Source organism: Cotesia glomerata, linkage group LG8, assembly GCF_020080835.1.
Source record: "Cotesia glomerata isolate CgM1 linkage group LG8, MPM_Cglom_v2.3, whole genome shotgun sequence".
NCBI classification, from domain to species: Eukaryota; Metazoa; Arthropoda; class Insecta; order Hymenoptera; family Braconidae; genus Cotesia; species Cotesia glomerata.
This window is the reverse complement of record NC_058165.1, coordinates 2,867,372-2,885,648: the sequence shown is the minus strand read 5'-3', so window position 1 is coordinate 2,885,648 and position 18,277 is coordinate 2,867,372. Positions and strand designations below refer to the sequence as shown.

The following is an 18,277-nucleotide window of genomic DNA, read 5'->3' as shown; positions in this document are numbered from 1 at the left end:
ATTCACGTATGAGCGGATTGCGGTATCCCGTCTCCCTTATTCATATTGTAGTTTTGTTTGCTGTCTATGGATATAGCTTCGGGTTTGGTTTGGTTGTTTAGAAAAATCTTTTAATTGTAAATCGCTTTGTTTTATTCATTTTATTTTATTTATTCATTTTAGTTAAATTTTTATGCTATAGAGAAAAAATTTATTTTGGAAAAAAATGAGCATTTTCGTGATAAAAAATTGATTTGTTTAAAATTTTTTACTATTTTATTTAACTACAATTGCAAATGATTAAAATTTTCTGTCTTAAAGAAAATTTTTACACGCTTCCAGATTTTTGACACGGAAGGAAATTTTTTTAAAAATTACCGAGAAGATAACATTAATCGTGGGACGTTGAGCAATTTATGATTTAATTACAACTATTTAATTATTATTCACAAATGCAATGTAAAAATAATATAGAAAAAAGTTATTAATTTTTACTAAATTAAACATTCTTTCGTTTTTTTTGTGCTGCAACCAGCGCTCAAACGGTAGCGTGGGGTAACTAAAAGAAAGCGCGGCAAATTTGAATTCAAATGACCGAATTCAAAATTTCTCCCTAAATTTCTTGATTTAAATTAAATTTTCTTATTAAAAATGAAAGGTGTCGTCCAAAAAAATTTAATATTCCATACACTAGCAAGTGTCAGGAAGTCATTTTATTTACAGACTAATAGAAGGATTTTTTAACTATTAATAATTTAATTTATTTGAAGACAATTATTTAATTTATTAAATTTTAATAAATATTTTTTAACATTTAATAAATATTTATTTGGGAGGAAAGTACATTTATTGATAGTTAATAAGTATTTATTAATAGTTAACAAATATTTATTAACAGTTAATAATTATTTTGTTGAGTGAATTTGTTTGGCTTGCTATGTCATATGATGTCAAGATTGCTTATAAACAAAAATCATCTTTATAAGGTATTTGCATTAATTATATTACATTACAATAACGTTTATTGTAAAATAGCAAATTCTATCACAGCTCATAATTATCTTTTATATTTTTAAATATTAAAAACGTTAATTTATTTAATGAATTTAATTATTATCATGTATTCCAGCTATAGAGTTATAAAAAGTGTCAAAAGAAAATTGCTATTTTAGTTTTTTATTTTAAATAAATATTTGTTAACAGTTAACAAATATTCATTAACCATTAATAAATATTTGTTGACAGTTAATTAATTGTACTTAATAAATTACTTATTAACTGTTAATATATATTTATTAACTGTTAACAAATATTTATTAACATTTAATAAATCGTATTTAATAAATAATTTATTAACTGTTAATAAATATTTATTAAATTCTATAGTGTTAAAAAATCATTTATTAAGGAAGTTCAAGCGTAACTAATGAGTCAAAATAATGTTAAAATTTTTTTTAATTTTTAATTTTCTCAATATTCGTCAAAATTCTTTATTTTAATTTAAAATATTTTATACAATTTTATAATTGATGATTTTTACTTATTTAATAAAGTAAAGTAATAAAATGACTTTCGTAGTTATTACTTGCCGGAATAAATAAACAGATTTGGCAATAGCGCGCTTGTTTATACCCATAACTGAGACGTGCATGAGTGTGTGAGTTAAACATTTCTCTCTCTGTAACTATATTTCTATCCTTTTGTTTTTTCTCAGCTGTTGACGCGATGTTGTCAAATCTTTATTCGAATAAATGGCTGACGATAAACCAGTTACAAACATAAAATTTGACTTTAAATATTTCAAAAATTATATCGGTAATGTATTATTATTAAATTGTTTTTATATTTTGCAATAATCCAAGTTTCTTGTGTATAGTTTTTTATCCGTTAAAGTTGGGAGGTTAATATTGAAAAAAATAATTAAAGTCTCGACAAAACGTTTGCCCGCCATAAGAGCCCGTGTATAAGGAGATAAAATATGTGATTTTTAAAATTGAATATCTAAGTAACTAAACGGTGAATCTTTTTTTAATTTTGGGATTAGATAAATTACGTATTTATTTATACGTATACTTAATTTCAAAGCTCAAAGTTGGAAATTATTTTTAACATTAGATTTGCTCGAACCTCCTTAAGGAAGTTCGAGCGTAACTAATGAGTCAAAATAGTGTTAGATTGTTTTTTAAATTTTAGTCTTCCCAATATCCGTCAAAACTCTTTATTTTAATTTAAAATAATTTAAACAATTTAATAATTGATGATTTTTACTTATTTCATAAAGTAAAGTAATAAAATGACTTTGGTATTTTTTACTTGCCAGAATAAATAAACAGATTTGGCAATAGCGCGCTTGATTATACCCATAACCTGAGACGTGGATGAGTGTGTGAGTTAAACATTTCTCTCTCTGTAACTATATTTCTATCCTTTTGTTTTTTCTCAGCTGTTGACGTGATGTTGTCAAATCTTTATTCGAATAAATGGCTGACGATAAACCAGTTACAAACATAAAATTTGACTCTAAATATTTCAAAAATTATATCGGTAATGTATTATTATTAAATTGTTTTTATATTTTGCAATAATCCAAGTTTCTTGTGTATAGCTTTTTATCCGTTAAAGTTGGGAGGTTAATATTGAAAAAAATAATTAAAGTCTCGACAAAACGTTTGTCCGCCATAAGAGCTCGTGTATAAGGAGATAAAATATGTGATTTTAAAAATTTAATATCTAAGTAACTAAACGGTGAATCTTTTTTAAATTTTGGGATTAGATAAATTACGTATTTATTTATATGTATACTTAATAATTTCAAACAAAGTTGGAAATTATTTTTTACATTAGATTCGCTCAAACCTCCTTAGCAGTTAATAAAGCTTATTAAATATGAACAAAAATCATTTTATCAGTACAGACAGACAATAAAGTAAAAGAATAATCCTTGAACCTCAATGTAAGCTCCGTTCTGTGGTACAGTATCTATTCATTATTGTCCCGTTGGCATTCGCATTTGCACTATGGCAATAGCAAACCGTCTGTCACTGGTAACAAAGTCCACAAACTGACCAGGAAAGCGTAATAAATGCTTAGCAATCTATAGAGCCTGGAGAGCGTCCAGAGGGAAGTAAAGCAGAGCAAAGCAAAGCCTATGCTACTGTCTCTGATATTCAGAGTTTCTCGCTGATCCTTTATGAGTTAGGATTCTCCACGGTACGATGAAGGATGCTAGCCAGGAATATGTGCTGTAGGGTAGGCCAAGGTACGGCTGATGCTGATGATGCTTTTGTGGAGGATAGCAGATAGATAGATATACCTCCTGTCTGTCTATCCTTTCTCGCGGGAGTTTGGTAATGCAGCAGCGGGGCTGCGTCGGAGGGAGGAACAGCGGAATTTTGTTGGGAGACGGTCGTTGAACTTGTACAGAGGGTATATAGTGATAGCTTCAGCTAGCTAGCTAGCTAGCTAGTTGCTGGTTGCCGGCTGCTGGCTGCTGGCAGTCTGTCTGGCGCAACCCTAGGTTAGCCCAGCCCTAGAATACGTGATGGTGGTGGGAGCTCTGGATTTTCAGGGTTTATCAGAGAGCTCTGTTAACTTGGGGATTTGGCGGAGGCTAAATAAAGGGATGGGTTTATATATTCCTCATCCTCATCCTCATTCTCATCCGAGTCCTCCGAGCTCTGTTACATCTCTAGATTGAACGCTACTGCTCTGCAAACCGCCGACGAATTACAATCCCCGGAGGTTTTCACAAATTACTGATTGATTTCGTTAAGGACTTATCAATCCATGATTATTAGCTCACCGTTTAATTATTGCCATTGTTTGGGAGACCTCTATGGGGAATAAATAATTGGACTAAGGATAACAATAAGGTGATGATTTTATTATCATCTTGTAATTTTTTAGTGAAATTTATTATCATTGCAAAGGTCGAATTTGTGTCTTTTCAAGGTTTCATATCATTTTCACCGATAGTCAATTTAGTATGATAAATTTGAAAATGCTATATCTCAAGCCCTTGTATCTTGTGAACCATTCACATTTTTAAAGATATAAGCTCACTCTGATGTTACATTCATCGAGACCTTTCATTTGAGTACCCACATCAATTTTTCATATATTTATATATATTATATATATTTATATATGAAAAATATATGAAAATGCATGTGGGTACTCAAATAAAAGCTCTTGATAAGTGCAACATCGGGATGAGCTTATATCTTTAAAAAAGTCAATAGTTAAGAAAGTACAGTGCAATTTAACAAATATATTGTGAAACATTGACATTTTTAAAGATAAAAGCTCACCCCGACATTACACTCATGGAGACCTTTCATTTGAGTACCTACATCAATTTTTCATATATTTTATATATTTATATATATTATATATATGTATATATGAAAATTATATGAAAATGCATGCGGGTACTCAAATGAAAGCTCTTGATGAGTGTAACATCGGGATAAGGTTATATCTTTAAAAATGTCAATAATTAAGAAATTACTTTGTATCTTGGCAACTATCGACATTTTTAAAGATATAAGTTCATCCCGATGTTACCCTCATCGAGACCTTTCATTTGAGAACCCACATCAATTTTTCATATATTTATATATATTATATATATGTATATATGAAAAATATATGAAAATGCATGTGGGTACTTAAATAAAAGCTCTTGATGAGTGTAACATCGGGATAAGCTTATATCTTTAAAAAGTCAATAGTTAAGAAAGTACAGTGCAATTTAACAAATATATTGTGAAACATTGACATTTTTAAAGATAAAAGCTCACCCCGACATTACACTCATGGAGACCTTTCATTTGAGTACCTACATCAATTTTTCATATATTTTATATATTTATATATATATTATATATATGTATATATGAAAATTATATGAAAATGCATGCGGGTACTCAAATGAAAGCTCTTGATGAGTGTAACATCGGGATAAGGTTATATCTTTAAAAATGTCAATAATTAAGAAATTACTTTGTATCTTGGCAACTATCGACATTTTTAAAGATATAAGTTCATCCCGATGTTACCCTCATCGAGACCTTTCATTTGAGAACCCACATCAATTTTTCATATATTTATATATATTACATATATATATTTATATATGAAAAATATATTAAACTGCATGTGGGTACTTAAATGAAAGCTCTTAATGAGTGTATCATCAGGATGAGTTTACATCTTTAAAAATAACAATCATGAAAAAAATGATCTTTTATTTTGTGAACTATTTATATTTTTAAAGATATAAGCTCATCCCGATGTTTCACTCATCGAGACCTTTCATTTGAGTACCCACATCAATTTTTCATATATTTATATATATTATATATATCGGCGGTACTTTGGTAAAACTTCGTATCTCTCATTTAAAATACTTAGAAATGCATGTTGGTACTCAAATGAAAGCTCTTGATGACCGTAACATCAGGATAAGCTTATGTCTTTAAAAATGTCAATAATTAAGAAATGACCTTGTATCTTTTCAACTAATAACATTTTCAAAGATATAAGCTCACTCCGACTTTACACTCATCGAGACCTTTCATTTGAGTACCTACATCAATTTTTCATATATTTTATATATTTATATATATTATATATATGTATATATAAAAAATATATCAAAAATTCATGTGGGTACTCAAATAAAAGCTCTTGATGAGCGTAATATCGGGATGAGCTTATATCTTTAAAAACGTCAATAATTGAGAAAGTACAGTGCAATTCAATGAAAGTCATTAATTAATAAACCAAAATTTTATTTATTCACAGTTCACAATCCACTGCAGTCACGTAGTGACTGCAAGGTTGCTAATTATTATTATTACTCTTGTTAAAAATTGAAAAATGTCAAATAATAATAACATTTTTTCCAAGCAAGGCTATACTTTAATTACCTACATAATTTAAATCAATCTCACGAAAAATGATTCATGTCTAAAAATGAAACAAAAATTAGTATGACTTGTTAGAGGTAGTAGTCATTATAATCAGAATTATCAATGATTGTAATGATTGTATCGGTAGTATTTTATTCGCCTCACGGCTCAAAAAGTGAGTAGCCAATGAGGGAGCCTCGCGGATTCGCGTCATTACAATTCCTCGGTGTAACGAGGTGGAACGATCGTTCAACTAAGCATCAGGGCCAGACGTCTCATCCTCTACCGGTCACTGATCTCTTCTTCACACTCATCATCACTGTCCCTATACACAACTCTTGTATTCCCTCTTTTTTTCATTGTCTTCTCTTTGTCTTTTTTATTTACGTCCAAACCCAAAGTCAAATAAATTTCTTTTTACCTATCTCGCTCTTGTTCGTTTAATTTATCATTCGATTATCTTCCCTCCTCTCTTTCTCTCTCCTCCTTGTTATTTATACACTTTATTTATCTATCCCTCTTTATGTTAACTCTTAAGCCATTTCTATCCACAAATTGTGTGTTCATTCAATCGAATTTAATTTAAACTAATCCCTAAACTCGACGGACAATCCCAACAAATTCATCAAACCCGTCGAATTTTATCGACACAATGCCAAACCAACTCTACCCTTTGTATCCACTTCAAAAAGTTATATCTTTTGTTTCTTTTATTGTTTTCATTCTATATGTACATTCATATTCATACATTTCATATTTGGTATCTTTACACTGATAGAAGGATTTATTAACTATTAATAATTTAATTTATTTGAAGACAATTATTTAATTTATTAAATTTTAATAAATATTTTTTGACATTGAATAAATATTTATTTGGGAGGAAAGTACATTTATTAATAGTTAATAAGTATTTATTAATAGTTAACAAATATTTATTAACAGTTAATAAATATTTTTTTGAGTGAATTTGTTTGGCTTGCAATAAAATATGATATAAAGATTGCTTATAAATAAAAATCATCTTTATAAATTATTTGCATTAATTATATTACATTATAATAACGTTTATTGTAAAATAGCAAATTCTATCACAGCTCATAATTATCTTTTATATTTTTAAATATTAAAAATGTTAATTTATTTAGTGAATTTAATTATTATAATGAATTCCAGCTATAGAGTTATAAAGTGTCAGAAGAAAATTGCTATTTTTGCTTTTTATTTTAAATAAATATTTGTTAACAGTTAACAAATATTCATTAACCATTATTAAATATTTATTAACAATTTTTAAATTTTATTTAATAAATTAATTATGAACTGTTGATAAATATTTGTTAACTGTTAACAAATATTCATTAACATTTAATAAATCGTATTTAATAAATAATTTATTAACTCTTAATAAATATTTATTAAATCCTACGTTTAAAAATCATTAATTAAGTTAATAAAGCTTATTAAATATAAATAAATCCTTCTAGCTTTAATTTAAAAAATTTGACTACTTCGCGTGGATCTCCTTAAATACTCAGATTTTAAAACTCTAACTATGAGAGCCGTAGCCACCTAGTGGAATTTTTTTAAACTAACTTTTTAATCCAATTTATTTTTTATTATTAAGGAGATCCAAGTACCCTCCTAGTGTAAAGAATGTCTATAAAACAATAATACGTAGAAATCCTCTTGTTATCTTAAAATTAATTTTTAAAATCTTTAATAACATTTTTGAGGAAATTTCCGAAAAATTTACTCATTAAATAATTATTAACATTTAATTGACTAATAAAAAATATAGCACTCTGAATTACCGGTATACACTTGACAACACAAAAAGAGTGTCCCTAACTTTCAAATTAATTTATGTTTACTGTATGGAGGGTAGAAGCAGGGGCTGCTCACTCAATGCTTTTAGATGGGACCGAATTTTGTCTTTGCAAAGATTCATTCATACCACTACAAAATTGAAATCACTATGTATCTATAGTTTTTTTTTTGTTAGTGTAGAAAAAATGTCAGCAGTTTTTAGGAAATTGAGAGCGCCCTCTATTGAGTAACGTGATTGGAGAGAATTTAGGCGCGGAAATTGGAACGAAATAATAAATTATTATTGGAATTATGATAACAAATAATAAAATATCAATAGAAGTCAGTTGAAAAATAAAAAATCATCAATAAAACAATAAATGAATAGTAAATACACCAAATAATAAATAATAATAAACAAACCCACTTACGCTCGAGGCTTAAAATTTACTTAATGTGATATTTGGTTGTAAGCTGAGATAGCTCTGAGGGACGCTGAAAGACTTGTCAACGTTCAGGCGCACGTTCGAATTTTGCTACCGTGGAATTTTTTTTTTTTTTTATTTTTTTCAAAATAAATAATAAAATTAAAGTAATGTCAAAATTGTTTTCTTTCTTTTTTTTTTTTTTTTTTTTTATAATAAATAAATGAGCAAAATTTATACTTAGGAGAAAAAAAAACTACGGAATAAATTATTTTGGCTTTTATTATAAGTTGATAAGTCATTGATTAATAAATAACAAAAATAAATCATTCTTATTGTTTATAATAAATTAATAATAATAATAATAATAATAATAGTAATATATTTGATGATGTGTAGACTTAATCAGGAATTTATTTACATTTTTTTTCACAAAAGGAAATAAAAAAATGTGATTTCACAATATACAAAAAAATAATGATTTAATATTTAATTAATATAATATAAATAAAAGAAAAAAGTTTCTAAAAAAGAAAATAAATAAATGTGAATTATTAAATAAAAAATTGGACAGCAATAATATTAACAAACGCAAAGTAAACAATAGCAAAAGTTAGAGGTTATAAAACTTTACTAAAGAATAAATTTAAAAAGACTTTGAAAAAATTAATTATTGATTTAAGAAATAGGCTCAAATAGTAATTAGAGTTTAGAGATAGCTGAATAATAATAAAAAGTCAAGAATAACGCTTCAAATCGCAAAAAATTCGAGATAACCAAAATCAACACATGTAATCGCAATAATAGTGGCCACAAGAATGGCGGATTGTTATTTTCCGGTTGTGGATTTCGAATATTATTATTATTAGAAGTGCTGCCATATTTCAGAAATAAATATAGGGAAAATTTCATTTTCTTAAGTTGTAGTCCTTCGTCTTTGCAAATGACAAAATTGGGTATGGTGAGGGTCAGAAGTGAGCAGCCCCTGGGTAGAAGTACTTCTACCCTACATAGTTTACTGTCTAACTAAAATGACTAAGATCTTCTAGGATTTAAAAAACCGCGGTTACTTATGCTTTGGGTAACTGCGCTAGCGGTGTTGCCAAGTCAAATACAAGACTTTAAACAACGCAAGTTCCGAGTGATTTTTCATAAAAAATATAAAATATCTCCGTAATACGTTCGGAAAGCTACTTTTTTTAATGTTTTAATCTTTAGCTTATTATTTTTTCAATCAAATTCCATGAAAATAAAATTTTTTAAAAATCGTTAATTGCATTAAATTCTTAACCAAATACCCAACTGGTGGAATCTCCATTTTACATGTAAAAATTACAATTTTCAAACTTAATTATTTGATTAAACCCTGAAAACCTACTGTTATAATTTTTTTATTAATTATTTACGTAGATTGAATTTACAAATTTTCAGGAAGTTTCAAAAAATTTTATTACTTTACGTGGATCTTTTTAAAGTATTCTTAGAAAATTACAAAATTTTATGGCAATTAATAAAGATTTCGATTTAAAAAAAAATTTTTGCACTTACGCTTAAAAATGTACCATATATTTATTGTAAATTATCCATAAATTACTAATTTTTTATTAATATCATTTCTTCTTTGTGCGTAACCAGCGCTTGAGCGGTAGCGTGGGGTAACTAAAAGAAAGCGCGGTAAATTTGAATGAAAATTAAATTTTAATATTAGAAATCAAAGTACAAGTTTTAAAGCATTTTATATATTTAACATACTAGCTAACAGAAGGTCGCTTTATTCATAAACACTCAATAAATAAAAAAATAAAATAAAATAATAGGTTAATCTGGGATTACATAAACAAACATTTAATCTTTAATCTTGAACGTAATTTTTAACAATGTTAGCGAAAATACGCGGTAATAAAAATAAAATAATAATTAATATAGAGATAAATATATAAATATATATAGTGGTGATAATAAATGTAGTGGATTTAATTGCATACTGACATATATTTATGGATTACACAATTGCACTGTTCCGCTTACTGATCAATACATTAAATGTAAAATACGGACAATTATATCAACAATGGATCACATAAAAATAGCCATTAATTTTATATAATATAATTATAATTACTTGTGATCATGAAAATTGTATTGTTATATTTTTTTATATTGTTTAAATTTATAACTCAATAAAATTTTCAATTATTATTATTATCAAATTTTCGTACTGCAGAATAATAATAATAATAATAATAATAATAATAATGATAGTAATAGTAATAACTAGCAACCTGCAGTCACTAAGTGACTGTCGAGTAATTGCGAACTATAATAAATAAAATTTTGCTTTATTAAATATTGACTTTTCTTAAATTGCATTGTACTTTCTTAACTATTGACATTTTTAAAGATATCAACTCATTTGATATATGTTTCATATATACATATATATAATATATATATAAATATATAAAATATATGAAAAATTGATGTGAGTATTCAAATAAAAGGTCTCGATGAGTGTAACATCAGGACGAACTTATATTCTAAAAAATTTCAATATTTCACAAGATACCAAGTAATTTCTTAATTACTGACATTTTTAAAGATATAAGCTCATCCTGATGTTACACTCATCAAGAACTTTTATTTGAATACCCACATGCATTTTTATATATTTTTTATATATACATATATATAATATATATGAAATATGTGAAGAATTGATGTGGGTACTCAAATGAAAGGTCTCGATGAGTGTAACATCGGGATGAACATATTCTAAAAAATTTCAATATTTCACATGATACCAAATAATTTCTTAATTACTGACATTTTTAAAGATATAAGCTCATCCTGATGTGACACTCATTGAGACCTTTCATTTGAGTACCTACATCAATTTTTCATATATTTTTTATATATACATATATATAATATATATATAAATATATAAAATATATGAAAAATTGATGTAGGTACTCAAATGAAAGGTCTCGATGAGTGTAATGTCGGAGTAAGTTTATATCTTTAATAATGTCAATATTTAACAAGATACAAGGTCAATTCTTAATTACTGACATTTTTAAAGATATAAGCTCATTCTGATGTTACACTCATCAAGAGCTTTTATTTGAGTATCCACATGCATTTTGATATATATTTTTCATATATACATATATATAATATATATAAATATATGAAAAATTTATGTGAGTACTCAAATGAAAGGTCTCGATGAGTGTAACATCAGGATGAACTTATATTCTAAAAAATTTCAACATTTCACAAGATACCAAGTAATTTCTTAATTACTGACATTTTTAAAGATATAAGCTCATCCTGATGTTACACTCATCAAGAGCTTTTATTTGAGTACCTACATGCATTCTATATATTTTTTATATATGCATATATATAATATATATATAAATATATAAAATATATGAAAAATTGATGTGGGTACTCAAATGAAAGGTCTCGATGAGTGTAATGTCAAGATGAGCTTATATCTTTAAAAATGTCAATAGTTCACAAATTACAAGGTTATTTCTTAATTATGTAACTAGAGCTAGAACATTTTAGAATTAACTAGAATGATTATTATTGTTATCAATGTTTTATTTATAAGAAATAATAAAATAAATAAAAATTTTTTCCATTACAGGTTATCTTCTAACGCGAGTAGAGAAGAAAATAGGCTCACCGGAAAAACCATTGTCTGATCTAGGTCTCATTTCCTATCGAAGTTACTGGAAGGACGTATTATTGCAGTATCTTTGTCATTTTGGAGGCAAGGAATTATCTGTAAAAGGTTTGTTTCAATCTTATCGTCATTTACATTCCCATTACCATTTACCATTTACCATTTACTATTTACTTACCTTTACATATTTATTGTTATTATTATTATTTTTATTTCATTGAGAAACAATAACCAGAAGTTTAATAAAATGCTAAACATTTATAAATGTAGACATTAGCAAGGAGATGGCTATCGAAACTTACGATATCGTCAGTACATTACAAGCTCTGGGAATGATGAAGTACTGGAAGGGTAAACACATCATTCTAAAGAAACAGGTGAGATCATTATTTATCATTTTCAATCTTTTAAAAAACATTTTCTTATCGAATTAAAAAATTTTTTTTTTTTTTAAACAATATTATTTAAAATTTTTTTTTTTTTTTTATTACAAACTTTTAAAAAATATATACATTTTCTAATATTTATACACTTTATATATTTACATATTGACTCAAGTTTAATTATTAAACTTTTTTTTTCTTTTTAATAAAAACTTACAGAGAAAAGTCAATAGTAAGAAAAATAGAAAGTTTTATAATGAAAAATTTTTATTATAATTTTATAGATTAAAAAAATTTATAAAACATTTATAATCTATATTATTAAGAGATAAGAAAAATATTGTGTCAAGGATAGTCATATGATGAAATCAGTTTTTTTCTAGTCAAATTTAGTAAAATGACCTTGTTTCTCGTGAACTATTGACATTTTTAAAGATATAAGCTCACCCCGGCATTACACTCATCGAGACCTTTCATTTGAGTACCCACATCAATTTTTCATATATTTATATATATTATATATATATATAAATATATGAAAAATATATCAAAATGCATGTGGGTACTCAAATGAAAGCTTTCGATGACTGTAACATCAAGATGAGCTCATATCTTTAAAAATATCATTAATTGAGAAATGACCATGTATTTTGCTAACTAATGACATTTGTCAATATATAAGCTCATCTTTATATTACACTCATCAAGACCTTTCATTTGAGTACCAACATCAATTTTTCATATATTTTATATATATTATATATTCCACAAATATCATATATATGAAATATATAAAAAAATGCCATGTGAGTACTCTAATGAAAGCTCTTGATGAGTGTAATATCAGAATGAGCTTATATCTTTAAAAATATCAATAATTAAAAAATAACCTTGTATCTTGTCAAATATTCACATTTTTAAGGTTATAAACTCACCCCGACATTACACTCATCGAGACCTTTCATTTGATTACCCACATCAATTTTTCATATATTTATATATATTATATATTCCATAAATATCATATATATAAAATATATAAAAAATTCTATGTGGGTACTCAAATGAAAGCTCTCGATGAGTGTAACATCAGAATGAGCTTATATCTTTATAAATATCCATAATTAAGAAATGATGTTGTATCTTGCTAACTACTGACATTTGTCAAGATATAAGCTCATCTTTATATTACACTCATCGAGACCTTTCATTCGAGTACCCACATAAATTTTTCATATATTTTATATATATTATATATCCCACAAATACCATATATATGAAATATATAAAAAATGTCATGTGGGTACTCAAATGACAGGTCTTAATGAGTGTAACATCAAGATGAGCTAATACCTTTAATAATATCAATAATTAAGGAATGACGTTGTATCTTTGTAACTACTGACATTTATTAATATATAAGCTCATCTCTATAATACACTCATCGAGACCTTTCATTCGAGTACCCACATAAATTTTTCATATATTTTATATATATTATATATCCCACAAATACCATATATATGAAATATATAAAAAATTTCATGTGGGTACTCAAATGAAAGGTCTTAATGAGTGTAACATCAAGATGAGCTAATACCTTTAATAATATCAATAATTAAGGAATGACGTTGTATCTTTGTAACTACTGACATTTATTAATATATAAGCTCATCTCTATAATACACTCATCGAGACCTTTTATTTGAGTACCCACATCAATTTTTCGTATATTTTATATATATTATATATCCCACAAATACTATATATATGAAATATATATATAAAAAAAAATGTCATGTGGGTACTCAAATGAAAGCTCTCGATAAATGTAACATCAAGATGAGCTTATATCTTCAAAAACGTCAATATTTAAAAAAATACAGTGCAATTTCACAAAAGTCCTTGTTTAATAACGCAAAATTTTATTTATTCATTAGTATTTCTTTTAAAATATAAATTAAATTGCCAAATTTTTAATCATTTTTTTCTAAAAAATTTAATAATATTCTGTGAAGTAAAATAAATTTTTAACTCTTAAAAAAATATTTAATACCACAAAGTTATTTATAGTCTTCATTGTAACAACATATATATTTTATTACATACCTACGATAACTATATATAGACGTACATGTAATAGTATAGTATTGTATTGTATTGGAAAATAGCGATCAATGTAACAGCAAAGACGACGCGCAGACTCGTCGTCGATTTTATTAACAGATATCCTTAATTTATAAATTTCAAAAAAATAAAATAAGCTATTAACTGTATTCAGGACGTGATTGACGACTACAAAGAACGTGTCAAACGCCGCGGGCCAGTCTACAAAGAAATAGATCCTGAATGTCTCAAATGGAACCCGTTCCAGCCACCAAAGACGTCGTCGACCTCAAATTGAATTAGAAAATTTTTAAAATAAGTAAAAATAATTTTTTTAACAAATTTTTTGCATGAAAATTATTTTATTTTAAACTTAAAAAATAAATATGTGCCTTAACGAGTTTCTTCAAGAAGAAATAGTTAAGACGTAATTGTAAATAAAAGTATAGTATAAATAATAATAATAAGTGTAATAAATAATAGATCTATTATTGTTGAATTTTAAAAAAAAATGTACAAAATATTTAACATTATTTTTATTAACATTTCTAATGTTATAAAATTCCTTATGTGACGTGTAATATATATTAATAATTAATAATAATTATTAAAATTAAATAAAAAAAATTTTTTATATGAATAATTATTAAATAACACGTATGGTTAGTTTTAAAAACCGTTGAAGCAATCTAGTAGATAATAAAAATATATATATGAGAATAAATGAATATCATTAAGAAAAATTATTATTACACACGTGTACCAGACGGTGTTTTATTATACGCGTAGAGTGCCCTCATAGTAATTGCATTAGGAAGTAACAACCCTCTTTACTCTTTACTTGTATTTTTTTATTCTACTTGTAATACTGTCTAATGTCTAGTCAGTGACCACTACTAGATGTATATATTACATATGTGTAAAAGACCCTCCATAACGTTATTATTCCATTAAGTACTTATGAATTAACATACTAGATATGTGTACTAATGTGTCTTCATGATTCTTTGGCAATTATATATTATGTTTGCAAGTGTTTTAGGTTTTAAAGAAAAATTTTTGCGACACTAAAATAGTACTTGGAACATTTATTATGTTTATAAAAATTGATTAATATTGTTTTTTTACAGTAAAATTGTGTTATAATTAAAAGACTAATATGTAGTATTTGTCAAAAACTTTATTTTGTTTCTAATATTGTTGGTTAAGCTAGTGCTTCTATTGCGCATGCGCGGCATCAGTTCCTGCTGTTCCAGCAGGAACAACATTTCATACAGTTTTATATTTTGTTGAAAAATTAATCTCTGACTAATTTTTTCATAAGGAACAAGAAAATAACTGTCTTATAAGAAGAAGTGATTTATTTTTACTATAAAAAATATTTAAAAATAAATTAACATTAAAAGTGTGTTATAATAAAGTTCAAATTGAAAAATTAATTTAGTATCTATCAAAAGTTTGTTTTTGTTTAAATTACAGTTGGTAACGCTAGTGCTTCTATTGCGCATGTGCGGCAACTGTTCCTACAGTTCCAGCAGGAACAATATTTCATATAGTTTTATATTTAGTTTAAAAATTGATTTTTTTATAAGAAACAATAAAAATTACCAATTTAAAAGAAGAAATGATTTATTTTTGATAAAAAAATTATTAAAAAAAAAAATTATCATCAAAAGTGTACAATCATAGTATTAGAATAGTAATATTAATGTAGAATCTATAAAAAACATTTTTTTGTGTCTAATATCGTTAATAACGCTAGTACCTATACTGCGCATGCGCGTTATCAGTTCCAGCAGGAACAAAATTTTATACAGTTTTAAATTTCGTTTAAAAATTAATTTCTTGATCAGAAACGATGAAAAGAACAAAAAATGATTGATTTAAAAGAAGAAATGATTTATTTTCATTACAAAAATTATTATTATTATTAAAAAATTAAAAAAATAAATAAATAAAAAATAACATTAAAACTGAACAATAATAGTATTAGAATAGTAATATTAATGTAGTGTCGATAAAAAAAATTTTTTTGTTTCTAATATTGTTGATAACGCTATTATTTATACTGCGCATGCGCGTCATCAGTTCCAGCAGGAACAACATTTTAACCAGTTTTAAATTTCGTTTAAAAATTAATTTCTTTATCAGAAACGATGAAAAGAACAAAAAATGATTGATTTAAAAGAAGAAATGATTTATTTTAAAATTCTATTTAAAAAAAATCACAAATAAATCTCAGGAACAAAAGAAGAAACAAAAGCTGGTATATTTAGCGTGGAGCGTTCTATATTTAGGAACAACTTTTACATGACATCTGGCAATGGTACGAGGACAAATCTAAAATAAAAAAAAAGGCTGTTCAATATCGTATCGAATAAAATTTTGACTAGAGAATATATTTAAGTATTTATACATAACATTAAAACCAAAAAAAGGACTTCCAGAAATTACGGTCTAACGATTAATTCGTGACGGTCATGAAATCTAGGTCAACGTTGATGGTGGTAAACTGGAATTCACCAATGAAATCGGAACGACCATATTCGCACGTCCTTCTCTTTCATTCTCGTTGTCCTCATCAAGTATATATATATACACATATAAATCTAAAAGTATGTATAACTACGGATGGGCTTGTATTAATGTATTTAATGCCGTATAACTTGAAGGGAAAGTTGATAAATATACACGGTACGTCGTGAATCATGATGTATAATAAGCGACAAAATGTAACCGACAATTTTTGCAATAACGTGATGTGAGTAAATAATTGAAAATTTTTTTACCGTTTTTTAAGTTTTTTTTTTTTTATTTTATAAATATTTCTTTGTTCACGACTCAGGAAGTTAAAAATCACTCTGATGGTCTACTTAAAAATTATAAATATTTTTTTTATAATTATTAAACCAATTAAATTTTTTAATAAGTTCAATTTTTATTTTTAATTTCACAAAATTTTAATTAATAATTTATTTTACTAAAAAATAATTTTTTTTTTAATTTTACAGAATTTTAGTTAATAATTTATTTTAATAAAAAATAATTTTTTAATAAGTCTAATTGTATTTTTAATTTTACAAAATTTTAATTAAGAATTTATTTTACTAAAAAATAATTTTTTAATAAGTTCAATTTAATTTTTTTATTTTACAAAATTTTAATCAATAATTATTTTAATAAAAAATAATGTTTTAACTTTTTTAAGAATTATTTAAAATAAAATGATTTTATTTTAATTCAAAATATCAATTATAAATAATAAAATTCATAATTTAATTTTAAGAAGAAGAAATACAAATAAATAGAAGATTATTTTTATTTATTTATAAAAAATTTATTTTAAAATTTTACAATAATTTTTTTTTTTAATTTAATATCTTATACATAAATTAAAAACAAGTAGTTTACAAATATATTGGTTTTTTTTTTTATTAATTTGCTTTTAAAAATTTTGTTAATTTCTTTAATACAAAAAAATTTGAAACAAATTTTTTTGACGCAGAATTTTTTACTGTTTTATACGAATTTGGATAAATAATGAGGCTGCAAAACAAAATTTTTAAAAAAACCTCTTATGAATTACTTATTAATTACGTAAATAATAAAATATTAAAGTACCATGTTTTTTTTATTTAATTTAATACAGTGAGAAAAAAAAATTTATTTAAAAAAAAAAGAGCAATTTAATAAAAAATTAAATTTGTTTAAAATTTTATTTTTTAGCTGAAGAAATAAAAATTTTTTTCACAATAACTTTCTTATAAAATTTTTTAAATTTTGGAAAAAAATGAACAAATTTTCTATTCAAAATTATTTTTTTCAGTCAAATTTTTTTTCAACAACAAAATTACAGTGAAAAAAATTTTCTTCAGTGAAGAAATAAAATTGTTTAAAATTTTGAACAAATTAATTTTTTTTTTTTATTGTAAGTACTTACAATGACTTTCTCTTAACTAAATT

At 25.2% G+C, this 18,277-nt stretch overlaps 1 protein-coding gene across 2 annotated transcripts in view; it reads left to right on the top strand.

Annotated features, from left to right (window-relative positions):
• Positions 1 to 15,652, top strand: part of LOC123270385 (histone acetyltransferase KAT7) — a 71,208-nt gene extending 55,556 nt beyond the window's left edge. Inside the window, exons 10-12 of one of the 2 annotated variants that reach the window (XM_044736404.1) lie at positions 11,787 to 11,933; positions 12,096 to 12,202; positions 14,490 to 15,652. In XM_044736404.1, coding sequence (XP_044592339.1) covers positions 11,787 to 11,933; positions 12,096 to 12,202; positions 14,490 to 14,612 — 377 coding nt within the window. In that variant the 3' untranslated portion in view covers positions 14,613 to 15,652. Of the gene's footprint in view, positions 1 to 11,786; positions 11,934 to 12,095; positions 12,203 to 14,489 lie in introns of those variants that run through there. The other variant, XM_044736406.1, reaches the window with a different exon arrangement.
• Positions 15,653 to 18,277: the final 2,625 nt, after the last annotated feature.